The sequence below is a fragment of the Silene latifolia genome, chromosome 8 (assembly GCF_048544455.1).
Source record: "Silene latifolia isolate original U9 population chromosome 8, ASM4854445v1, whole genome shotgun sequence".
In the NCBI taxonomy this organism is placed as follows: Eukaryota; Viridiplantae; Streptophyta; class Magnoliopsida; order Caryophyllales; family Caryophyllaceae; genus Silene; species Silene latifolia.
In genome coordinates, this window is record NC_133533.1 from 69,254,243 (window position 1) to 69,282,226 (window position 27,984).

The window sequence follows — 27,984 nt, forward strand, 5'->3', positions numbered from 1 at the left end:
AACATCCAATTGTAGTGGTAATGTTTATGAATAATTGTGATATTGTTTCACTTGAAGTGTGATATTCCTTAGTAGTATTTTACAGTATAATACAGTATAATAAAATACGTATACAAGCAAGTGTAATGTTGTGATATTGTTTAACTATTATGATGATATTTTTTTGAATGAAGTGTGATATTCCTTCAAATGAGGTGGGATAGTATTTAAAAATGGCAACAAAACAACATTATTAATTATACGGTTTTTATAACATTGATACCCAAAAAATGGAGAGAATACAAAATTGATGCCATTTGGAATGAAATAAAAGAGAAAATAGTTGAATAGTGTAAGCAATAAAAAGTTGATGATGTAAAACAGACTTCCTCAGCATGCAGAAGCCCTTAATCACTATCAACAAGTGAATAAATCTGCAAAAAAACACACAAAAACAGTGACATGACGTCAGTAATAAGTTTGACAAAATATAACTTTTTTTTTATCAACTTCTGGTAAACTGTGATATTGTTTCAAGGGTTGTATGATATTATGTTTTAGTTGTTGTGATATTCCTCCTCAGAAATAACAACAGTGGATAGGGATATAAAAATCCTTTTTTCTTTGATATTGGTTTGGTACACAGTGTGATATTATTGCATACACAGGTTGATATTGTTTAATTGATTCTGAAAATAAATAGGGATTTTAAATTGATAAATGTTGCCAGTGACATGTGATATTTTTTTTAAATGATTGTGATATTGTTTCAAAGTAGACACCTTTTAAATAAGTGATATTTTTTAGTATTGGGATGATATTGTCTACAATCAAGTATGATGTTCTGATAGTGGTTCACAAGGGTACTGATATTATTTAGCATGGACTGTGATATTTTTTAGCATGGAGTGTGATATTGTTTATCAGGGTCACACTTCAGGAACTGTGATATAGCACACGTAAAAGTGAAATAATAAAGGTTGTAAGACAAATTAATTACATCGGATTCATGATCAAACGAGTGTTGTGATGTATCAACGGCTGGATTAGGGCAATTCCGCTTATCATGATGTGCCATTTGTTTACAATTATTGCAAAAAAAAATCGGCTTTTGTGCCTTTGCAATGGACTGATCTTTGTTGGACATCAACCTCTTGCCACTACCCTTGTTTTTTGATTGAACAGGAGGTAGTATATGGACCTCAGATGAAGACTTAACCCCAAGGAGCATCTCCAACTCTTGCTGTTTAGTCAATTTTTCAGCACCAGGCTTGAAATTTTGTCTAAATGTCTTGAGTAATGAAGTCAGTTCATTTATGTGATTTTCAGGCAGAGATTTGAGCAGTGTTAAAGTTGAGTAGAATTCAGACCAGACAGTAGAAATCTGAAGCTTAGTGACATCTAACGAATTAAAATCATCCAACAATTGACCGTGAACATCATACAAGGGCATTTTTTTAGTGTTCTTTGTCCACCTACTGAGAAGATACTTATCAGGTATCTTCTTGACCCCTTTACCTGATAAAATCCAGATGATGTGTTTGTATATGTATCCCTTCCTCTCAAACATCTTGCATGAACATGTTGCATCAAACGTTGAAGGATTAAATGCGACAGTATAAGTCTTATGGAAGATAGAATCTTCAACATCTAGGAACCTTGTACTACCGTCCCTTGAAGAATCACCAGCACTACATGAGTTTAGAGAATCAATGCACTACTGTTGGAATTCATAAAAGAGAGCGTGCGTATAAACAATGGATGCATGAACCTCAAGGCTAAGAAGGGTTTTGGTTTGAGGTAAGGAGTGATCACTATCTCTGTTAAGAGATTTTTGGTTTGCTGATCCATAGCACTCTGAAAGCACATCCAAAACTCAACAAGTGTGCCATGAGGATTCTCAAAGCGCTTAAAGAAGCTGTTTTCGCTCTCAGAGCGTTGCGTTGTTCTTAAAAGACAACCAAGAGGAATATCACGATAATACGCCGGAATCCAACGTTGGCGCTTGGAAAACTGATATTTCAACCATGCATTATCTTCCAATTGAAACTCACTGATCAACGAAAACCACCTTTCTTCGAAGTCAGAAGGCTCTAAGTCTGAATCCTAAACAACAGAATTCAGACGAGTGACAAAGTCAGTCTCTTTGGTCACTGTCGTGCCTAACTTTTCAGGTAATTTCTTCATAATATGCCACATGCAATAGCGGTTGGCAAAAGTCGTAAAAGTAGCAGGGACTGCAATTTTCATAGCAGGACATTGATCTGTAAAAAAGCAATGGGGTTCCTTTCCTCCCATACAATCTAAGAATTTTGTGAAAATCCATTTAAAATTCTGGTCATTCTCCCTAGACATAAGTGAAGCGCCAAAAGTGACGGATTTCTTGTGATGATCAACACCAGTAAAGGGAGCAAAGATCATGTCGTACTTATTAGTTGAATAGGTTGGGTCAAAAGTCACCGCCTCACCATATAGAGCGTAATTACGACATGCTGCTGCGTCAGCCCAAAATACACGAAACAAACACTTATTCTGATCAATATCATAGGCATAATAAAAACCTTCCTGGGTTTCATGAAGGGTTTCCAACTGGTCTACAAATATTTGAGCATCCTTAAGACATATAAAACACTTGATTTCCCTTCCAAAATTCTTAAAGTCAGTCAAACAAGCTCCAATATTTTCATAGCCGTCAACATATTCCTTGACGGGCCTAAAAGTAGAGGTTGGACCAATATTGACCTTGCAATTATCAACGATGGTTTGTTTATGTTGAAAAGCAAGGTTTCCACATTTTTTCTGAAATTCTCTATACTTGAGTGGAGAAAGAAGGTGGTTATGGCAGCATGAAACTAATCAACAACAAAGAGTGGCACTTGAACTTGGTCAATTTATTTAATAACAAATTTAAAGAAAATCCTAGCTTTACAACCAATCCTAGAAACCTTAGTCTTCTTCGGATTATAGGCCTTGACCATTTGCTCCTCCTCCTCACCAGTAATGGGTAATATTGTCGGCTTAGAATCCCTAAATCCTTCACGGTGACAGACAATCAATTTTGTCCTAATATCTCCACTACTACGAAACCTTTTAGTTGAAGATTTCCTTGGTTCAAAACCACATGCTATTGCATAAGTCTCATAAAACTGTATACCCTCATGTAACGTAGCAAAAGTTTGTCCTATTGTAGGTGTAAATTCAGTGGCAATATTTCTGACCCACTCCTCAGAACCTCCAGGGGTCACCATCACAGAAAGGCGATTTCCAGCATGCACCTCATCAACGTCTATGCATTGTGGAGTAGGAACAGGTACCACATGAACAACAGAATTATTTTCTACACCAACGGAGGTTGAAGAAACAAATTATAACAAAGATAACTAGATTATAATGTACTTCAAACTATGATACTGTGAAGGAGTGCATGTGATATTGTGTTGTTGGAAAATGTGTCCTCAACAATAGTGAGATCACATGATTTAATATCATAAATAAATCTCATATTAAGAATACGTGAGGGATGATTTATTATATAATCAACTGATCGTCATTAATCGGTAATGATTGGCTGACTAGAGTTTGACATTACTGTCGTGTGACGGTGGTGGTCAGTTGATCCCTTAAGGTCACACCTAAAGGACAATTCCCTTAATTGATAAATTGATTAATTGTATGACGATACAAGGTAATCAATTACTTAAAATTGAACAATTTACTTGTGATAGAGAATATTCGTATCTTATTATAATGGGATTAAATAAGATTTATTTTGGTAATAAAATTGCTTTATTACTAAAATTGCTTATTGTTTGAGAAACAATAGAGATAAGAATGAACGGTTAACTATAATTACAAGATGTTGTGAATTATAATTTTATGACCCATTTTATTTATATGATCAAGTATCACTAATCAATTTGTTATATGTAATTTAATGATATTTATGTGATAAATATGCATTAAATTAATTAATAACAAGTAAAATACTACATGTGACATATTGTGTGACAAATGACAAATTGACAAAATAAAATGGTAGTCCATTTTATGGTATATGGACCGAAATAGAAGGAGTGTAAGTGGGTAGTGATTATTTTATTTCATGTGATAAAATGTAAATAATTGCACCTAGCCTAATCTAGCTTACACTACCTACATTTTGATAAGAGTAAAAGCATAAAGGAGATTCCATTTTGGCTCCTTCTCCTTGCCTCCCACCGGTTGCATGCTCTTAATATGAGAACATTTTGTTCTCATTTTGTGACTACCAATTCATTCATACATCTCTTGAATGCAAAACTCTCGTATTCTCTCCATCTCTCTAAAGCAAGATTTTTGAGATACACAAGCACTTGTTCATCCATACTAATATCACAATAACATTACTAGTGTAGTAATAGTAATAATATTAGAATCATTTTAAGGGCACTAGTATAATAATCTAGTTAATTAGTATACTAGTTTAAGAGTAAGTCTTGGGTGCAATCTAAGGAGGATTTCTATACTTGGAGTCTAAGGAGGATCATCCATCATAATAAGCTCAAGAACAAGTGAAGGAAGGTGACCTTACTTGTGCCCAATATTTCGAACCAACCTACAATGTAAGGAACATTATTTTTCTTATAAATCTTTCATTTTGTTATGAATGCACTAGATCTAAAGAACAAATAATTAAGAGGTTAATTAGTTCACTATTAGAGGAGTCTAATAAGAGGTAAATAAACCTAACAAGTGGTATCAGAGCATAAGGATGTTGCATGCATAATCGGTTATTGTTTTTCGAGTTAAAAAGTTAACATATAAAACTAAAAATTTGTGATTTATAAGTATAAGCCACTAAATCATCATGAATGTTATAAATTCTGGTCCTAAAATATTTTTAGGTCATGTTTATGATTTATGGAAATTTATTGCTCATTTTAAGGATTTTTGGTCATTTTATTACATTTTTATGACTAAAATGGGAATTAAACTGCTAAAAATAGTTAAACTAAGTTTTTGACCTTGAAATTTTATATGATCTCACATGCATATTTTAAAAGTTTTGTGTCAAATCTCGTATTAATTGGATTAATATTGCATGATTTATGATTTTTATGAGATAAAAATGGATTAAAAGAGGTAAAATGGTTAAAAATAGTTAATCTCGAATTAGGCCATGAGATTTTAATATGTTGTCACATACATAATCTACAGAGTGTATGTAAATTTCGAGATTAAATTATCTCTTTTAGCATGATTTATGAATTTTTAGAGTAAAAATGGCATAAATAGTGACTATTTTAGCATAAATAGCTAAAACGATTTGCATGGCATGAGAAAATTATTTTAGGTTTCAAAAATATCCCACTAATCATATATAAAGTTGTAAAGTTGATTGGATTAATTTTTGGATAATTTAGACGTTTTATGAGATAAAACCCATAAAACGCAACTATATTTTCTCAAAATTAATTCGAAAATTTTAACCATGATTTTTGACATTATGAGTGTAATGGAATTATTCCAGAATGTTCAAAAATTTAAAATTCAAATTTTAAAATTTGTATAATTTAATTTGGATTTATTTCATAAATATTATGATTTTAAGGTCAAAAATGAGCATAAAATTAATTCAAGTTGAATTATTGTCAAAAATTGAGTGATGACTAATTTTTGAGTCCTAAAAAGTGTTAGGATAATTAACTTGAGTTTAGATGTGATTTAAGTGTTAATTAGTGATTATAAAAGGTTATTATCATGCATTTCCATAAAACCGAGTTATATATACGACATAAGTTAAATAGGGAGATTTGGCACATCATTTGGCATGATAGGTACATATTATAATGATGCATATTTCAATTGTTGAATGTCTTTTATTTATATAATTTTGAATTATGTAATTTTATCTTAGTATGGCCTTAGTTTTAATCGATATTACCCGTAATGAAAGGAAATATTGATTCGGTTGTAATTTAATTTGATCTCGTATCACTTTTATTTTATTAGTTTCTCCATTTTACAAATTTATAATAGGAATAGATATGTATTTTTATTATTATTTGTAATTATGGAGTATCTTCAAGACGGTGCCATTCGGAAAGGTGATCCGACGAAGACGGTGTTTTGGGAAGCGTGCCATTTGAAGATTCTAGGGACCAAAGGAGTTGGTTTCCGAATATGTAATATATTATTATATTTTCTATTTTAGGAAGGCCATACTAGGAATTTATTTTATTTATTGCTTTGCATTTCTTTTAATATGTTACATGCATTGCCAAATCGCCATAACAACACATGCATATCATATCGAGTCATCGACCGTGTCAATTAAAATTATCGTAGTTCACCGCTTCAGTTCACTTAAAACGTGATAGATAATAAATTGACAAGACCTCTCACATATAATAATTGAGAAATAGCCTTACCAAATAGTAGAAACCATGAATCCCAATTTCATAAGGGAGTTAACCGGCTTCACCGTAATACAAACCTTGTTACGTTGGGTAAGTGGGTAATAAAATGTTATTACATCGAAATTTGGATTGAGCTCAACGGAAGTATTCGTGACCGTAGTCGCATGTGTTCCGGGCTAAAGATGAAAATTAGAGTAATTTTTATCAACCGAGAGTTCTAAAAGTAGAATCGATTAAGAGGTTAATCCACCGAGTTATATTAATAAGGGATGACTCGGCTCACCGTACCCGTATTAATATGAATTTGGATCTCGGAATCATTTATGTTAGTTGGGTGGAGGTCACTACATAGATGCTTAAATACTTGTATTAAAATATACGAGTGCTATAAAACGATAGATGTTCATTAATTCCTTCATTTCCTATTTTGTAGTCAAATTTGTTTTAGCAATCGCAATGGCAACTCCAATCAGGTTCGCATCCACTAGTTCGAACACGCTCACCAATGTGTCATGGCTCCGATCCTTCATGGATCGATGTAAGTTAGAAAAGAATGGGTCTAATTTCGCCGATTGGGACGCGCAACTTCGCTTGGCCGCGGAGGGTGACGACAAGCTTCGTTACCTTACCGAGGCATCTCCCACCGAACCTAATGCTAGGTCCACCGCCGCCGCTAGGCAAGCCTATGAGGTTTACCAAAAGGAGTCGGCCGCGATCAAAAAGGTGTTGATCTTTGCTATGGAGGCCGAACTCCAAATAAGTGCTATAAAGATTAGCACCGCTCATGAGATCTACATGAAGCTAGTGAACATGTTTTCACGAGCTCCTAGGGTCATACAATATGAAGCGGCTTCCGCATCCTTTTATCTCAACATTAAGGAGGGCCAAAACGTTAGCCCTCATGTGCTCAAGTTGATGGAGCATGTTGAGACCTTGAAAATGCATAAGGTGGAAATTCCCGATGAACTCGTAATTGATCGAATTCTTCATTCCCTCAACAAAATCAAAGCATATGTTCAATTCCAGGTGAATTTTAATATGCAAGATAAGAAAGTTTCCCTTGATGAGTTGCACAAAATGCTTGTACAAGCCGAAAGGGACATGGGGCTAAGTGTTAGCACCACCAAATATGTGCTCAATGTCAATCATAAGAGCAAGCGATCCTTCAAGAAGAGCGGGAAAAAGGAGAAGAAGCGAACTCCCAACAGGAATATAGCTAAAGCTTGTGAAGCTAGTACCTCCAAGCCCAAGTACAGTGCCTTCACCGGGGACAAGTGCCACTATTGTTGTGGTGTTGGGCATTGGAAGAGAAACTGTTCCAAATACCTTGGCGACATCAAAGCTGGAAAGGTTATTCCAGTAGGTATATGACTATCCCTATCTTTTATGTTTCAATCTCAACCTTGGTATGATGATACAAGTTGTGATGATTACCCTTTTATTATAAATAGGGGCTCCTAGCAAGGACAAAGGCAAGGAGAAGCAAGCTTAGAGGATCATGAGGGATGCTAGAGTAGCCGACCGTTGAGATGGATCTATGAAAGCTTAGCTTTAATTTACTTTGTCTTTAATTTTATGATGTATTTGAAGTTTTTAGAACTATTTTGATTTCCTTGTGTGACTTGCAAATTGGTTTGTATCCTTTAAACAATTGTTGTGCTTTGGATATTTGTGGTTTGGTTTTCAACCCAAATAACTTGTTTTATTATCGCTTGTTCTAAAATTATCATCATATACTACTTGCGTAGGGAAATATTAGATAGACAACTCAAATTGATCAAATAGACGATTATGATGATTGGATCATTATATGTCCATAAGCTATGAATTTGATTCTCCTTATATCATTATTACTAAAAGTAACAACTTACTTATGTAAGATCAATTATAAAGTTGTGATGAGCTATTGAACTCATTAAGTAGGGAATTTATGATACCATACGGACACATTATTCTAAACGGATGGTCAACCATGAGATACCTAGAATAGAGAGTCTATTAAACAGATGACATGGATAAGACTCGTATATTACATGAATCAAACTGCCATGTTAGGGATGGCCTTTTGATAGCTAATACATAGTCTAGATAGACTCCTAATATTCCACCATATATGTGTTTGTAACTCACAAAGCTATCTCTCAAGAAGATAGATGTATTTCTGAGAGATAGAGTGGGAGTAGATTGGATCGTTACAAACATGTCTTATAGTGTTACTTTGTGAAAGTAATGAAACTATAGAGTGGGGGCATAGTTCAGTGGGAGTTTATCGCACATGTCTTATTGTTTAAAAATATTACTTTGTGAAAGTGATAGTATCATGACCTTGTTACATACGAGCCGAAGCATTACAATCCGAAAATTGTTACTCAAGAGTAGATTTACCTTAAAGCAAGGGTTTCTTTAAAGATAAATAGAGCTTTAGAGTACTCAAATGCATAAGATTGACATAAAGATGTTGATCAAGATTAATTATGTTAGGACCTGATGCACTTCATTTTAATGAAGAGTGACAAATAAAAATTCGCTTTTCTAAAATGGGAATTTAGAGAAGGATGTGTTTGGAACACAAAACCTTAGATAAAGATCTAAGAATCCTAACATCTTATGCGTAGCTTTCTTAAGTGATCCTAGAATGGTCTTAAGCAAGCATTAAAGGATTATACTTTTCATGTGATAATAGTGAATGGTTTCATTCGCATGATTGATGAATCGTGATTATACATGAAGTTAAGTGGGAGCTAGAATTGTTTCTCCATGTCTTATATGTTGATAACATATTACTTATTGAGAATAATGTACCAATGCTCTCTTCTGTGAAAGAGTGATTGGAGATTTGGAATGGGATGCAAAGTATTCTAGATTTTAAATCTATGTGAGAGAATATTGGCATAGAGTAGAGAGTCTTATGACGATAAGATCTTTCATACCTGTTGTACATCAACAAGGTCAAGTAGGCTATTCATGTTGATAGAAGTGGAAATACTATGATGGAGTCATAGTCATTCACTAAACCTATTAAGTTGATGATCACATGAAAACGATTGCTAATGTATCCGCCATTAGAACGATCATGTATGCCAACAGACGCACGTGCTGTGATGAACCATATGCTAGAAGCATGATAAGTCAATAACAAGTTAATTCATAAGATGGTCTTGTGAAAGTCTTAAAGGACAATTGAAGACTTGTTTATATGTTTGGATGATAAACTAAGTTAAGTGCTGAAGGGTTGCACAAACTTTAGTTTCCAAAAGGGATTTGTCGAAATCCTAGGCTGCTTTATTGACTAAGGAGTAAGAAACTAAGAAAAGTGTTTTAGTTTTGTGCATTGCAAATTCTACAAAAGGAATCTAAGTAAATTGTGATAAAATCGTCAATGTAGGGATTAAGGGTGAATCCCTCTACAAATGATTTTGTCACAAGTTATGCGATAACAGTGGGAGTATCTTTCAAGTTAAAGAGCCCAAGTCTAGTAAGAAGTCTAGACATATACTTCGATAAATTCATGTCATTGGAGATGACATTGAATGGAATAAAATAGCAATTGACAGAGTTGGAATATATGGATATAGGGAATATCTGTTTGCCAAGCTTTTATTGCATTTAAACTAGTGTTAATAATACACTAAAGATTATGGGATATGAAGTAGTAATAGTGTATTAACTATTTGTAGATACCCAGTATCTGCTGAGACTCCAACAAATACCCGATGATTATCGGACTATAACATGTTTTGGAATCGCGGCGTTTGATCGACAATTTGTGTACAACTTTACGTCGGAAAACTTAAAACGATTTTGAAAATAAAACATTTCAAAACTTTTCAAAAGTACCTGGAGTGTTTAATCCACGACGACAGGGTCGCAATGACACTAACTAGAGTCAAAACCGACACCAGACCAAATACCGACTCAAAAATTCAAATCCCGACTCCAACAACGAGTCAAACCGAGTCAACCACCAAAAACAAAACATTCAAAGCCTTCTATACTAAGATTTCCCGGATTCATGAATGGTCAAGTACCAAACATTTGACTACAAATCCTAGGATAGAACAAATCATGATTGCACTTGTGTGAAAGCGACAAGACAACTCGAAGACCCGCGACGTGGCTCGCGCCTCTTTGAGCAGCCCAGGTGGCCACGTAGCTCAAAACTCACACAACCACTCATTTTCCTATAAATACCCCTCAAATGCCCCCATTTTAGAAATTACGCGAGTGTCCGCCCCCTCTTTTCTCCCTTAAATTCTCGACTCGACTTCTTAAGTCACAATCCAACGCGTATTTACGACCTACCGATCGTAAATACAAGCCTTACACATTGTTTGGTACCCTTCATCGTGCATTAAATCACTTGACCGACCACTTCGATCACTACACCGTCACTAATCATAATAAAACACTCTTTGTACTTACCAAAACGGTTTTAAACCGAGTCTTTTCCGACCAAACGAGTTGTTACACTTACATCGGTTTCTCGCCATAATCAAACATGTAAGTATGAGGGTGTAAAAATCCTTCTTTTGTCATGTCTTCATTTGTTTTATGACTATAACATGCTAAAACATGCATAACACGATCCAAAACATGGGATAAAGGAGCCAAAATTGAGTTTTGGCCTGAGGCAGAAGCCCCTTATTGTGCACATAGGCTCGCGCGTCAATGGGGTGCCCAGGTCAGAACTCAACCGTGTTTGTTCTCGTCTTTCCCCTTTAATCCATTTTCATATTTGTAATCGGTTTTTACCATTTCAAATATTTTCAAACCTTTTTTATTTTATTTCATTTGTTTTTAACCACAAAACATTTTTCACCCTTGGTTCCTCATACCATGACGGTTAAATCCGTGTTTCGGTGATAATATTTGGTTAATAATATTTAAAAGGTATTTAAAGCCTTTTATTTCATTTCTTTACATTTTGGGAGGTATTTTAAAGCCTTTCATCATTTCTTTACATTTTCAAAATAAATGTATTAGTCACCAACATAAAGTCATCCTTGGTTCTACATACCATGTCGGATTTTAACCCGAGTACGATGATGAGTATCGACTAATTATATTCAAATGAACTTAAAACAATTTGTTCATAACTATTTTCAAAACTATTCATGTCAAACTTATAAAGTCGAACCCGACATCGGATATCATCAAAACAATGATGATTATTCAAGTCTCGTTCCTCAAATCAACACAAATACGACCTAAATGGTCCTTTCAAATCAAAACGGGTCCAAATATCCATTTTCAATACGTTTTATATACATTTTTCAATGGTCAGAATGCGTCTTATACCGTTGACTGACCCGCGCCTAAACAGGCCATTTCTTTTCTTATTTCCAAAACCAGGGGAGGCCCCCTTACACTGCCGGCATGCTCGCGCCTCATATGGCCGCCTGGCACAGGGCCTGTTCCCTTTCCAGCATTAGTCTAGGACAATCCCGACTCCGGTTAGCCCGGATATAGGACGGATCAGATGACTATTTGCTCATTCAAAAATCTTATTTGCAAAATACTTTACTATGACAAATGGATCACGTTATGCACCATAAACCTAATACGGTAAATGGATGTTTAACTTCCGTCTTGCATGCAAATCAACCATTAATCCAACCCGACGTCTTATACTTGATACTTGGATTAAATCAACCGACTTAGAAAGCTCTCACATGTTAGGTTTAAATTATTGGATGCGCATTCATGCATTTAAACCGTTTTATCAACTTTTGCATTCAATCAACCAAGATCGATCAGTAGAGGCCGCTACCGCGGGCGGGATTGGGTGTCTGATTAAAGGGCTTCCCAATACGTACCTTCACCTCTTACTCAGAAACTTTGGATAGTGGACGACCTTATCCAGGGCGTACGAGAGTCATTCTAGAGATATGATGCTAAAGAGGGACGATTCCTTATCTTTAGTACCTATGTCAAACACTGCTTTGTGCTTCGTTTGACCGAGGTATAAAGTGGATTCGAATGGGTTCCAAGCATCCCACAAATTCTTGGTGGCGACTCCGAACATCTCTAATCGTTTCGAGACCCTTACCGAGACGAAACCGATCGATCTAAAACGATCCGGTCGAAAGCATTTTTACGCCGCCGAGTGTGGCTTTCAAAAGACCGATGTATGTCCACAGATCGGCTGGGCTTGCAGGTGGGCCATGTCCACACTATTCATATGTGATAATCGCATTTATCGTTTGAGTTTCATTAAACTCGCCCGCTACCTTGTCGTATCTGAATGGGTTGTAGAGACAAATTGAACCCCATTAAAGTGAACTGGATTGACATGGTATTCGCCCCTAGTTACTTATATGAGGTGACGTCTCGAAGTGACTAGAGTGTGATGCGATTGATGGCAAGTTCAAGTGCCATAGAGTTATACCGGATGACTAGTCGATCACATAGGCAGACTGTATGGGACACTCTGTCGGGCAGTGACCGCTTATAGAGTTCTGGTAATTCATAAAGCCTGGTCGTGGCAAGAGCTACTATAGTATTCTTATGAGTCAATTCTTTTGACTATAGACTATTCGCCCAAGTTGGCACAAATTTCTGATTAGCTTTGATTTATACTCTACGACTTCTTAAATGAGGTCAAACTGGGTATATTTTGGGTTATGATGAACTGTGGCTGAACAAAGGGAATAGTGCAATAGGAATTTTCCACCCCTTGTCAGGGTTGTTTGAAATCTCAAGGCCACTCGAGGAGTAGTTAACTGGAAATGCGTGGCCACGCTCGGAAGGTGTCTATGGTAGATAATTCCGGTCAGACAGTTACTCTCTTGATCGAGGAAACCACTCAAGATATGATCAAATGTAAGTACGACCTGTAAGACACCTTGCATTGAGTGGGAGATTGTAATAGGACAAGAGAATTGGTGACGCACACTTGTCTCGGACAAGTGGGAGATTGTTGGAAAATGCGTCCTTAACAATAGTGCGATCACATGATTTAATATCATAAATAAATCTCATATTAAGAATATGAGAGGGATGATTTATTATATAATCAACTGATCGTCATTAATCGGTAATGATTGGCTGACTAAAGTTTGACATTATTGTCGTGTGACGGTGGTGGTCAGTTGATCCCTTAAGGTCACACCTAAAGGACAATTCCCTTAATGGATAAATTGATTAATTGTATGACGATACAAGGTAATCAATTCCTTAAAATTGAACAATGGGATTAAATAAGATTTATTTTGGTAATAGAATTACTTTATTACTAAAATTGCTTATTGTTTGAGAAACAATAGAGATAAGAATGAATGGTTAATTATAATTACAAGATGTTGTGAATTATAATTTTATGACCCATTTTATTTATATGATCAAGTATCATTAGTCAATTTGTTATATGTAATTTAATGATATTTATGTGATAAATATGCATTAAATTAATTAATAACATGTAAAATACTACATGTGACATATTGTGTGACAAATGACAAATTGACAAAATAAAATGGTCTTTTGCCGACCGTTTTTGCCGACCATTGCACGCCATTTCAAAACTCGGTCTTTTGCCGACCGTTGCACGCCTTTCTAGGCCGTCGTAATGACGATTTTGAAACCCGGTTTTTATAACCATTTCAACACGCCTTTCTAGGCAGTCGTAATGACGATTTTCAAACCCGGTTTTTTAAAACCATTTCAAATCACCTTTTTACGCCATTATAATCGCCGCGTCTAGACATGGACTTTAACCCGTCTCGCGCCGACAATGGCTCTTTCAAAACCCGAGAAAAGCACACACCCTTTTCTCGAGACACTTACGAGATCCCGAGGATCATGCACCGTCCCCGATACCTCTTCAAACATTTCAAACTCGATTTTCAAAACATACAATTTTGAATTTCAAAAACCGTCTTGGGAGGCAATACCTTGTTTTCTGAGCCGATTCAAACTCAAAACCGTCTTTTGCAAATAAACTTAAGACAACCCTTTCAACTGACCGACTTGCGGGGATCTCTATCTTCAGAAGCCGTCCACAAAGCGACGAATGAATCTTTTTGAAAATTTCTATTTTCGAAAACTTCAGTCCACCATTCCAATACCGCCTGGTGTCTACCGAGTCGAAGCAAACGTATTTATGGGTCTTTACTTATGAGTCATCTCACCAAGAGACTCGTCCAATGGCGTCACGCCGTTACGTTGGAATCATGTCAAAAGTTCGGTCAACACCGTCACGTCATAAATCGAGTCAGCACCGAGGTACCACACACGGTCATCCTCGTCTCGTCGAGTCTGATCTTTGTCTCTCCTTTTATGTCGTCTGCGTTCAGTCTTCGAACCGTGTCGGATTGAGTTGTAATGTGAGCCGTTTTTCTGCCTCAGAACCATGGCCCCGTCTTCAACTTCGTCTGTCAACAGCAACAACAATGATAACAACAGAGATGTCACGACTGCTCAGCTAGCCAGCCTGCTCACCGCTCTTAAGGTCACTCTGGATCGTGTCGAGACCCGTATCGACACCCTGGAAAATAAAGAAGCTGGAGAACATAATACTCTACCTTTGACTGAAACTGAGAAAAGGCTCAAGCTCTTGGAAGAACAGCTCCTAGCCCGGGGTAACAATATCCATCTTGAGAACAACCGAAGGTTCGAACCTGTTGGGGATCAATTACCCGACAACTTTACCCTGACTGATGTGCCCAAATTCAAGGGAGTAGAGGACCCGCTCAATCATATTCGAGCCTTCAAAGACTACATGGCCATAAAAGGGGTCAAACAGGAGCTCTTCACCCGGATCTTCCCACCATCCTTGGAACCGATCCCTCGCCAATGGTACTACTCCCTTGACCCGAAGAACCTTACTACCTGGGATGAGGTCGCAGTTGAATTTGCTAAGCAATACGCTGACAATGTTGAAATCCAAGCCAATACCCGTACCCATGAGGTCCTAACCCAGAACGACAAGGAGGGATTCATCGAGTTCTTAACCCGTTGGAGGAGAGTAAGTACTCAGTTGGTCAGCAAGCCGAGTGAATCAACTTTGGTGGAAAAGTTCGTCAACAATCTTCGCCCAGTGTATGCCAACTTAGTGAGGTATCAAAATATTAAGACCTTCCAAGATCTACAAATTCTGGGGACACGCATTGAAGATGACCTCCGGAAGGGTGTCTTGGCCAAGACCACTGGCAGAGGCTACCAGGGATCCACATCAACCGGGTCTCGCCCTTATGGTCAAACGAACAAGATTGATGAGGTCAACCTCCTTGAACCAACCACCAAGAGAGCTGAGCGCCCCCAGAGAGTGTTCACTAATATAAGGTTAACTTATGCAAGTGCCCTTAAGAGACTCATGGACCAGGGAGAGTTACAACCGATCAGACCCACCCCAGATCCAACCGATGTTAAGAAATCCCGCTTCTGGAACCCCAATGCCTACTGTCAGTACCATCAAGGGAAAGGGCGTGATACATAAACCTGCTTCAAACTCAAACACATCATCCAAGACATGATTGAGAAAGAGGATTTGCCTTTACCCCCACCGACTAAGCCAAACAACAAAACAAACCCTCTCGGAATCCACGCTATCTCCAAAGATGAACCAACTATGGACTGCTCTCACCTCATCCTGCCAATTGATGATGAGGTGAACACCTTGGAGAAAGATCCCTCGGACGGGGTATTTGTGCTCAGTACCGCAACTACGCTCACCATGTTCCAGCAGGTTGAGAAGCCATAGCCAGCCTCTCCGAGAGGATTACCCGACTTGACGATGCCTACCGCCGGCTTATCTTCAATCCTCCACCACCACGCCCGAGGGAGAGTCCCCCGAGCGCCCAAAACTACCCTCACCAGGACGGATTGCTCCCGCGACCATTCTGGCATGCACCTCACAATAATCACCCTCACAATAATCATCCTCACAAAAATTACCCTCACAGAAATATCCCTCACAAAAACTGCCCACCAAGGAATACCCCTCCAAGTAGGGCTAGGCACCGGTCCAAAACCGGACCGGACCGGAACCGGAACCGGTTTGGACCGGAACCGGAATCGGCAAAATTCACGGACCGGGACCGGACCGGATTACAAAAATTCCGGTCCGGGACCGGACCGGAAAAATTCCAGTCTAAGACCGGACCGGAATTACCCACTTTTTCAAATTCCGGTCCAAAAATTCCGGTCCATTGGACAGGATTGGAACGGAATAAAAATACAATTTTAAGAAAAAAAATGAAAATAACCATAATTTCGGGCATTCCGGTCCAAACGGGTCCGGTCCGGAAACCGGAATCTTGAGAAATGGTGGACCGGAGACCGGACCGGAATTTTTAATTCCGATTCCGGTCCGGACCGGTCCATTTTTCTGGTCCGGACCGGATTATGCCCACCCCTACCTCCAAGGTGCCTTCGAGATCCTGAAATCAATGGCATCTGCAGAGACGATGTTGAAGATGTCTATATTGTCCCAGGGAAAGAGAAAAGGGTGAAAGAGATCGGTCACCTTACCCGGTCCGGACGCCCCTATCAGAACCCGAACAGTTCAACGGTCGCTCCGACAACAAACGACCAAGTGGTCCCGGAAGCGGACACTCAACCAAGAGCTCCTGAGAATTCGATCCTCAAGCAGGTTCAGAAGGCAAAAGCCGAAATCTCAATTTGGCAACTGATCGTGACATCCTTTGAGCATCGACGGGCTTTGCTACAGGCCTTGGGAAAAAGAACTGTGCCCTCCACCTCTTCCCCTGAAGAAATAGTGGCACATATGACGAGGGACGCCCCAGACTTGAACAACCCGGTCGTCTTCTCTGACGAAGATATCCCTCCCTTCGGAGCCAATCATAACCTTGCCCTGTACATTACCGTACAATGTCTCAAGAAGAAGGTACCCATGGTCCTTGTAGATGACGGATCTGCGGTAAATGTCATTCCCCTCAAGACTGCTCACAAGCTGGGTATTAAGGAAGCTGATTTGGTCCCAACAAATCAAGGAGTACGCGCCTACGACGGCACTCGTCGCAAGGTCGCATGGCTTATCACTCTAACTGTCGCAACCGGACCACTGGAAAAGCAAACCAGTTTTTAGGTGGTCGACATCGACGCCTCCTTCAATATGCTCCTGGGACATCCCTGGATTCACGCCGTCAAGGCAGTTAGCTCAGATCTCCACCAGAAGATCAAGGTCCCCTTCAACGGGAAAACAATCACAATTCCTGCTTCCCCGATCAAAGCTGTCGTGAGGAAGGGAATAGCCTCCCAGACCATTGAGGAAGATGACAATGAAATGTGGGGGTTCGAAGCTCTGAATGCCATAACTGATGAATCGACACTCTTTGATTGTGACCCGTTCGCCAACCTCACGGTCAACCGCATCATGATGCGCCAGGGTTACTTCCCGGGCTTGCCCCTCAATCCACTGAAGAGCACCTTACCTCCCTTGAAACAGGCTAAGGTCCCCAACATTCCCGTCGGACTGGTATATGAACCTACCGATGAAGATATCCAGGAGATGAACCTCCTAGTTCGGAAACGCAAGAAGCACGGAGTTATCCTCCGTCCCTATCATCTGACCCTCAACGGATACTTTGTCCCCGAAGGAGAATCAGAACTCTACCATGGCTTTCCGGAGCCTATCTATGACTCTGTAGCCAAGGCCAGATACCCGGGTGTAGAAGTCTTCCAGGACTGCTACTTCATCCCCGACAACACCGAAGCTGCATCAACCGAGTCTAAGCCGTCGTCATGCCTCGATGGACAAGCTGTTACCCTTCTCTTTGGAGAGGATAACATCAAGCACCTCGGCTATGAGGACATTATCAATATCGCCCTGAAGGACAATCAATTTGACCCAACTGCCTTGATCTCCGACACTGACTCGGAGAAAGCTACACAAGGCTGGAGGAAAACCGTCAAGTGGACCGATCGCCGAGGCCGCATTCTCAAGATCACAACTGGAGAAGGCCCTATGTTCAAAGAGGGAAATGGAGAAGAATATGAATCTGAGTCTTAGTCGGAGTCAGAGTCTGTCATAGCTCCTAACACTCCCGATGGCCCAGTCAAGGTCCCCTTCCCGCTGTTTTATCACAAAGTCCTGGCTGGTTCAGAGGATGCGTCTACTAGGGTGACCCCCACTCCCATGAAAGGTGACAACCTGGAGCCTGTTCCAGGGGCTACCTCCTCTGTTGTGTCGCCTCTGACTGACCACGAGATGTCTGTCCTCTCCGAGCTTTTCGCTCATGTCAACTTAATGAATGCTAAGTTTGCTTATGACTCGTCTCAATTTAACTGCAATTCAATTCTGAATGACTATGAGGAATTTAACTTGAGTGACTACCCACCTCACCTAGCCAAAGAACTTGACAAACGGGAAACCAGAACCCCCATTATTGAGGAGACCGAACCTATTAACGTAGGAACCGACAACACACCTCAAGAAATTAGGATAGGGACAACCCTGGACCCCTCGGAAAGACAACAGTTCATTGACCTCCTCCACGAATACAAGGAAGTATTCGCCTGGTCCTACAAAGACATGCCTGGGATTGACAAGGAAATTGCAGAGCACTGGATACCCATTAAGCCCGGAGCTAAACCTGTGAAGCAGAAGCTGCGTCGAATGTGTCCTGAATGGGCCCTAAAAATCAAGGAAGAAGTTGATAAACAGTTCAAGGCTGGTTTCATCAAAGTGTCTGAATACTCTGACTGGGTGGCCAACATTGTTCCTGTACCGTATAAAGACGGGAGAATTCGGGTTTGCGTCGACTTCAGGGATCTGAATAAGGCGAGTCCAAAGGACGACTTCCCTTTGCCACATGTTGACATTCTGGTAGACAACACTGCCGAACATGCTCTCCTATAATTCATGGACAGGTATTGCTACACAATCATGCCTTTCGGTCTCATCAACGCCAGGGCAACCTATCAAAGAACCGCTACCACTCTCCTACATGATATGATGCATAAAAAGGTAGAGGTATATGTCGATGACATGATCGTCAAGTCAAGAGAACGGGACGGCCACATCAACGCCCTTCGAAAATTCTTCGCTCGTCTGCGGAAATATAACATGAGACTAAATCCTCAGAAGTGTGCATTCGAGGTCACCTACGGAAAACTCTTGGGACATGTCGTCAGCAAAAGAGGCGTTGAGATTGATCCAACCAAAATCAAAGCCCTTCAGCTAATGCCTCGGCCTAGGAACGAGAAGGAGATTCGGGGATTTCTCGGTCAGGTCCAATACATCAGCCGCTTCATTTCCAAGCTCACCATGATTTGTGAACCAATATTCAAGAAACTTCGCGCCTCCGATCACACCGATTGGGACGACGACTGTCAAAAGGCCTTCGACAGGATGAAGGAAACCCTATCCAAACCTCCTGTCCTCATGCCACCTCAACCGGGGATTCCTTTATCCCTATACCTGACTGTTACAGACACAGCCATGGGAGCAATGCTAGCACAAACAGTCGACGGCGAAGAACGAGCCATCTACTGCATCAGCAAAAAGTTCATTGAGTACGAGACGAGGTACACCCAGCTGGAAAAGACATGCCTTGCCCTAGTATGGTCAACAAAGAAGCTGCGGCATTACATGCTCAGCTATACGGTCCACATTTACTCCAAGATGGACCCGGTCAAATACACTTCGAAAAGCCCGTACTAAACGGAAGGCTGTCTAGGTGGACGCTAATGCTGTCCGAGTTTGATCTCAAGTTTGTACCCCTCAAGGTTATTAAGAGAAGAGCAGTCGCCGATTTCCTGGCATAAAATCCCAACAACGAGGATCTAACGACCGACACATGGTCACTTCCTGACGAAGACATCCTTTGTGCCGATTCCGACGCATGGGACCTAGACTTCGATGGTGCATCTAATCTGAGAGGCTTCGGGGTAGGAATCCTCCTAATATCACCGGAGGGAGAACACGTTCCGATCTCGGTCAAACTAGACTTCGCCGTCACCAACAATGCCGCTGAATATGAAGCATGCCTCATCAGCCTGCAAGCAGCCATCACACTCGGCATCAAGAGACTGAGGGTCCACGGCGATTCCTCGCTCATCATCAATCAGGTGTCCGGATCATGGAAAATCCGAAGTGACAGCTTAGCTCCCTACCGAGCAAGAATCAATCAAGAGGCCGAGTTCTTCGACCAAGTCGACTACTTCCATTTGCCGCGAGAGGAAAATCAATTTGATGATTCCTTGGCAAAACTTGTCGCGCTCGTCAACATACCCGACGACATGACATCGTTGCCCCTATATGTCGAGAGAAGGAGCGAGCCAGCTCACATTTTTGCCATCAACAACGACGAGGAAAGCCATGATGAACCTTGGTATCAAGCCATCCTCAACTACAAAACCAAAAACGAATTCCCTCCTAACTCTGACCAAAGAGGACAAAGATCCATCCGTTTACTTGCATCACAATTCGTGATAAACCAAGACCAATTATACAAAAGAACACCCCAAGGGATTCTCCTCCTTTGCATTGACCATCACAAAGCCAAAAAGTCATGGGAGAGGTCCACGACGGAGAATGTGGCCCTCACATGAGCGCAATGATGCTTATCCGAAAAATCATGCGGCTAGGTTACTACTGGACCACCATGGAAGTCGATTGCCGTAACTACGTCAAACATTGCCACAATTGCCAAATCTTCGCCAACATACAACATATACCACCATCCCTTTTATACACCATGACGTCACCCTGGCCTTTCTCAACCTGGGGCATTGACATCATCAGGAAAGTTAACCTGGTGGGCACCAAGGGGCATTGTTTCGTCCTCGTCGCCATCGACTACTTCACCAAATGGGTGGAAGCGCAGTCCTATGCAGTCTTGACCGCCAAACAAGTGGCCAAATTCATCCAGAACAACATCATCTGCAGATATGGGGTACCCCATGAAATCATCAGCGATCAAGGCTCTCACTTCCGGGCAGAAACTCAGGCCTTGCTGGACAAATACAAGATCAAACGACATCGATCATCCCCTACCGTCCCCAAACCAACGGAGCGGTGGAGGCAGCTAACAAAACTCTTGTCACCATTATCAAGAAAATGCAAGACAACTATCGCGATTGGCCGAGCAAACTCCCATTCGCACTCTGGGGATACCGAACCTCCATTCGAACACCGACAGGCGCCACACCCTTCTACCTAGCATACGGTATGGAGCCAGTTCAACCGGTAGAGTTAGAGGTCCCATCTCTGCGCATCCTACTGGAGAGTCAAGTCCCTGACGCGGAATGGACCCGTCGAAGGTACGAACAACTCACTCTTCTAGACGAACGGCGGCTCAACGCCTTGCACAACGTCCATCTATACCAACGACGTATACAATGGGCATTCAACAAGAGGGTCAAACCCAGGAACATCCAGGAGGGCGATCTGGTCCTCAAGTCAGTTCGAGCACCGTTACCCGTCGATCCGAGGGGAAAATTCAAACCCAAGTGGGTCGGGCCATACCTGGTCAAGAAAATACTTTCGGGGGGCGCAGTAAGACTGAGTGACCTAGATGGGGAGGATTTTACAAACCCGACCAACCTAGATTAACTCAAGAAATATTACCCTTGAACCATAGCAACCAACGATCCAAGCCTAGTTTTACAACTAGCAACCACCTCAACCCTTTTCAAGTCAAGTTCCTCAACGCGTTCTGATTTGAAATTGCATGTTTTATCGAGTCTAAGTTGCGGCACCTTGCCCGTTTCAAATGTCCTTTGATCTGTCAAAGGCAACATCCATTTGCACTAAAACAAACAAAAACCCCCTGAACTACGAGCATGGTTTGATTTCACCTCCTCAGGTGGATACGTAAGCAGTCCCTCTTATACATGAGGGATACAACCACAAAACCCAATCAAAATTTACAAAACATTTCGAACTACGATCATGGTTTGATTTCACCTCTCCAGGTGGATACGTAGGCAGTCCTTTCTTACACAAGAAGGATACAACCATCCCCACAATAAAAAAAACATCACCCACATACAAAAAACATACCCATCAAAAAAGGAGAAAAGGGAAAACCATTCTCTTCCCCAAAAAAATACAAAAAAGTAGCCTTCCTCCCTTCCTACAAAAATCCCACTTTCCCAAGTGCAAACGTTTAGGACGATTCAAATCGAATTGCCTTTACAAAATGGATGGAAGAAACGAGCGTTCACAATTTTGACACAAGCAATCCTCTTATTTAATTAATAATGGGAAGAATTACAAATCCAACAACAAATAAAGCTCGGCAAGTCTACAACTTGTCAAAGCTAAGGTGTCAACTAAAACACCTCACATAATAAAACTAGCACAAAACACACAATAACTAGCTAGTACAACATAATAAAAATTCACAACCCTAATACAACATAATAATAAAATGGGTAATGGAGGTCTTCACTCTTCCATTTTACCCTTGCCTTTTCCCTCGGGGTACATCTTCCCCTTGTTCTTCTTGTTGGCCCGCCTAACATGGATTTCCTCCTCGGAACGGATCCTCAACAGATCTAAGACGGCAACGGCCTCCGGTCTAGTGCAAGAACCCATGTTCGGCCCAAAATGAGCCCATGAACGGCCCACCATGTTCTTGGGACCCGAGATTCTCCTCTTTGGTGGTCTCATCACATCGGGACTAGCTCCATCAACATACTCCTCAAAGAAGGCACGGTTGGCCTTGCCAACCTCTCGATACTTCAATTCGACGACCTCATCCATACGAAATTTGGACCTCTCTTCCAAGGACGGAGCACGTGACCACTTGACATAAGCGGGAGTCACCCATGTCGTGGCAACGGGGTCCGGTACCTCCCAAAGCAGCCGAGTGGCCCACCATCTTTCGAAAACCTCCACAAGCTCGGAGTTCCGGAAAACATTCTCTTGGACAAGAGTATCTTGAGCGGGCACCTTTTGTTGACGCCGCGTTTGCCTCATGAGCCTTTCGGGAGAAATTAAGGAAGCGACCTTCAAACCCACCACCATCAAAGAACGAGGACTAGCACCCAAAGCGGGCAACCCCGTGAAGGACCTCAAGTGCCACCATGGCACCACCCAATGGATGTGAGGACCACCCTCCTCCGCCAATCTTGCGGCCCAATAAGTCTCGGTAGAAGCAAAACTATCCGAGTACAATTTCTTCCTTATGGTAAGGTGACGGAAGGAATAAGAAGAAGAATCAACCGGAGGCTCTACATACCTTAGCCTCTCCAATAGCCACACTTGGAGGATCCTTGGGGACCCAAATGAAGGAACTTCTCTACAAGAGCCTTCCTTGTCCAAAGCTTGGATGATCTCTCCAAGCACCAACCATGATGGATCTCTACCATGCTCCATTTGCTCAACCACATGAACAAGGGTCATGCTACCATAGCATTTCGGCCCCTCCTTCTTCAAAGCATCAACAAATAGGTACACATGGATAAGGCAAAAGGCAAGAGCCCTTCTCCTAGCCACCTCCGAAACATTGGCGTCTAATCGGTTTGAAAAGATGTTGATAAGAGCCAACATGTCCACACCATGTGGAGCAAGAAGGAAGTTGACTTGACTTGTCGACAAACCCAACATGGAACGGAGAATTGTAGCACAACCGAGTCGGAGGAAGCACCGGAACACAACCCGGCCACCCACCAATGGCTCCAACTTCTTCGGCAAGAGGACAAATTTCACCTTTCGGGAAGACGAAAACATGGTGTTTCGAATCCCAAAACCGAGAACATGCTTCGAGGAATGAGGATTGCACCTTGACGGAGCACCAACAATTGACCAACTCCCATGCAAATGAGTTGATACTTTTCGGGAGGCAACAAATCCCGGCACCATTGTCGCAACGCATTCTCAAAGGCATCCATGAATTATTTTTGTGGAAGAAGAGGAAGTTTTGTAGAGATGCGTTTGTGTTTCGGATGATGAAACAATGAAGCGCAAACATCACTATTTATACAAAACGATCAGCGCGTTTTTCAGAAAAAGGGGAGAGCTGGCTCCCATCGCCAGGCTGCTCGCGCTTCTTTAGGCCCTCTCCCAGGATTCGTCCTTTGACTTGTCTCTTTCAACTTGTGTTTTCTCCTGACACCTCAAACCTCCCGCCAGAACGCCCGCGCCTCTTCCGGATGATCCAGGACATTTTGTGTTTCCTCACACTCGCATTTCCTTGTTTTCGCGTTTTACGAAATCCGACACGGTTTCCATGACGCAGCTTTAAACATATGGATTTTTCTTTCCTTTTTTTAAAGGGGGAAGGGCTAGTCGCCTCGATCAGCGACGGATCGTTTCCATATCAATCAAATTTCCGAAAAATTTTCGCTTTTTCGCAATTTTCCATCAAAAAAAAATTGAAAATTTTAGCACTCACAAATTCGAGTCTTGACCTCAAAAAAATCGAATCAAATATACTCGTAAAAATCTTTTCTAAAATTCTTCCCTGACGGATTGAGTTTGAAATTTTTCGAGTCACAAATCAATTTCAACGCAATTTAATTCAAGACACGAGTTAACTGCTCAATTTCAAATTAATTCCTTTTGGGAGTCCAAAGTGACGACTTGTCGCAAAAATTTTCAAAATTCATTTCAATTTTCAAAATTCAATTTTAACTTCAAGTCATCTTGGTTAATTTTGTTTTCAATCAAATGCTTTTACGTGTTTACGTTTATTCATATGTGCTACCTGTTGCCTGTTTTCTACACTAACTATGTAGAAACTGGTGCAAAGCAAAAGGAGAATTGACAGCCGACAGCGCTCCTCCGAAACACAACACAAAAAAGCCAAAAATCACAAAACGAGCTACAATCCAAAAACACATATATACAAACCGCCTCACGCAAAATACATCGACACACGTTTGATACGAACAACTGACCGTACAAACAAGATCAAGTACAGACATCTATCATGCAGACACTGGCCTAAAACAACCATCTATCATACAGACACTGGCCTAAGACAACTAACTGGGGGCTATCCGCCACCTACCGAACTAAGCACTCCATATCCTTCCAAACGGAAAAGAAAGGGAGCAACACAGGAAACAGAGGAGCAACAACGGAAGCAGAGGTAGTTACCATGACGGTAATACCTCGTTCCTGCTCCACGACAAAAAAGAAGACAGTGTCTGGTAGACTTTGGACGATAATGAGGCCAAGAACCATGATGCGGCGCACCACCCCGGTGTTGACCTCCAATCATCAGCTGCCCTGTCTATGAGCCACAACGAAAAGGACAAGCCGGCTGCAACAGCCGCCTCCCCTCCTCTACGGAAGCATCCTCTACCACCACCTCAGCTCCAGCAGCCTCCCCGGTCACTTTTGCTCCTCCTGGATCATCCTCCTCCTCCAATGCCTCAACAACAGATCCCGTAGGCCCCGAACGCTCCCCTGCGACCAAATGCAACCAAAGAACGTCAGCCGAAATTTCGGCATTATGACGGCGTAAATTGGACAAATCTAAAAAAAACAAACAACCTGCAAAGCAAAGCAAGGGCAATCCCGCCCAAACCCAACCAAACAAAAAAACAATTCACAAAAAACGCACAAAAAAAACGACTCGCCCTTCTTTTTAAGCAAAAGACGAGTCAAAACAACCACAACAAAAACGGCACCCCAAGACCCACACGAGGTCCGCCAACAAATCAAACTACATTCCCAATGCAATGGGGAATTTTTCTACGGCTCAAAAAGGCAATTTATACGCCAATTTGAGCACAAACCGGTCAAAATTCAAAAACGACCGCAAAGAGGCAAACGTGATTTTATCACGCCTCAAGGCGACCTAAACTACCAATAACGTCCATTTCGAGGCAAACTGACTCAATTCAAGCCCAAACAGGCGCTCATTTTGTCAGACATAAGACCGTCACAAAAGGAAAAAATTCCAACTTTGCCCGCAATACCCAACAAAGGTCCACAATGGCAAATACGGTCTTTCCCGACTACGATGCAACCTAGTGGGACCCACTACCCAAGCAAATAAACTTGGTATTGTGAGATGAGACGGTTTCTCCATCTCACTCACGTTTTTCGAACATAAGGAGCGGGAACGGGGACCAAAATGCAAACTAAAAGCACCCCTATACTCCTAAACGGGTTTCTAACCTAATGCAATCCTCAATTTCACTCGAAATGGGCTCAATCAAAAACCCCCAAATCGATTTTCTAGGGTAAAATTTCGCCCTGATTCAATTTAGCTAAAGGACCAACAAATTCAAATGGATTCAAGAGGGAATACATACCTTGAGATGACATTGTTGATGATAGCACGAATGGAAGCAAGCTAGAGACCTTCAATGGCAGTTTTTGGTGTGTTTATGTCGAAGGTTGGAGACGAAATGAGGGAATGGCATGCGAACCATCCTTGCGTCTTTTACAGAAAAATAGGGAAGCTCCCTTGTTTTGCCAGGTAGCTCGCGCCTCAATCAGGTGTTCCCTGCTCTTTCAGCGAAATTTTGGGCTTTGGCCCAATTTCCCGTAATAAACCTCAAATTTCCAATGACGACGTTAAGGACCGTCATTTTTGAAATACAAAAAACAAATAGTGAAATCAAAATTCACTATTTTCCTTCAAAAATTTCAAACAAACGGCGATCAAAACCGCCATTTTCACTTCAATTTACAAAAAATGGTGAGAAATTCAAAATTCACTATTTTTTCAAATTTCAACGACGGCAATTAAAACCGTCATTTTTTCCAAAATAATAGTGAAAATTCAAAATTCACTATTTCTTCAAATTTCAACGACGGCAATTAAAACCGTCATTTTTTTCAAAAATAATAGTGAAAATTCACTATTTCTACAAATTCCAAACGACGGCAATTAAAACCGTCACTTCAAAAAATAATAGTGGAAAAATCAAAATTCACTATTTCTTCAATTTTCAATTTCAAGAATAATAGTGAAGATTCAAAATTCGTTATTTCACTCAAAATTCAAACGACGGCAGTTAAAACCATCATTTTCAAAATAATAGTTGGAAATTAGATTTCACTATTTTCACCACACATGTCAACGGCGGCACATAAACCGTCACTTCAAACGTAATAGTGAAGATTCCCAATTCACTATTTCCTTCACATGTCAACGGCGGCACATAAACCGTCACCTCAGTCATAATAGCGAAATTTAAAATTTGTTATTTCCTCCAAAAAACTCAAATAAACGGCGATTAAAACCGCCACTTCAAATCCAAAAAAAAGTAGTGGAAGTTCAAAATTCGCTATTCCTTCAAATGTCAAGAGGGGGCTTCCTCGCGGAACCCGCCTATTTCGAAAACAGTGATAGTGGAAATTCAAAATTCACTATTTTCACGGCGGCATCATAAGTCCGCTACTTTCAAAATAAGCCCATCCGACGCGGCTATTCTCACGGTCGATCAACCGACCATACCATGGCTGGCGAGCCTTACTACGCATCGCGGCTGGCGAGCCCTCCTCATATACGCACCATGGATGGCGAGCCTTAATACGCATCGCGGCTGGCGAGCCCTCCTTATATATGCACCATGGCTGGCGAGCCTTACTACGCATCGCGGCTGGCGAGCCTTACTACGCATCGCGGCTGGCGAGCCCTCCTCAGGTACGCACTATAACAACCCGACCCACCACGGTCGTAACACAACCCAATAAGATGGGATATGTACCTTTGGGCCCATTATTTGTCCTCAC

The 27,984-nt window shown here is 41.0% G+C and overlaps 1 protein-coding gene across 1 annotated transcript; it reads right to left on the minus strand.

Annotated features, from left to right (window-relative positions):
- Nucleotides 1–386: 386 nt before the first annotated feature.
- Nucleotides 387–21,115, minus strand: LOC141595320 (protein FAR1-RELATED SEQUENCE 5-like). The gene is made up of 6 exons (XM_074415284.1): nt 21,064–21,115; nt 2,925–3,316; nt 2,134–2,721; nt 1,751–2,085; nt 980–1,670; nt 387–413 (listed from the first exon to the last, which is right to left on the minus strand). The coding sequence occupies exons 1-6, from the start codon at nt 21,113–21,115 to the stop codon at nt 387–389; spliced, it is 2,085 nt and encodes a 694-aa protein (XP_074271385.1).
- Nucleotides 21,116–27,984: the final 6,869 nt, after the last annotated feature.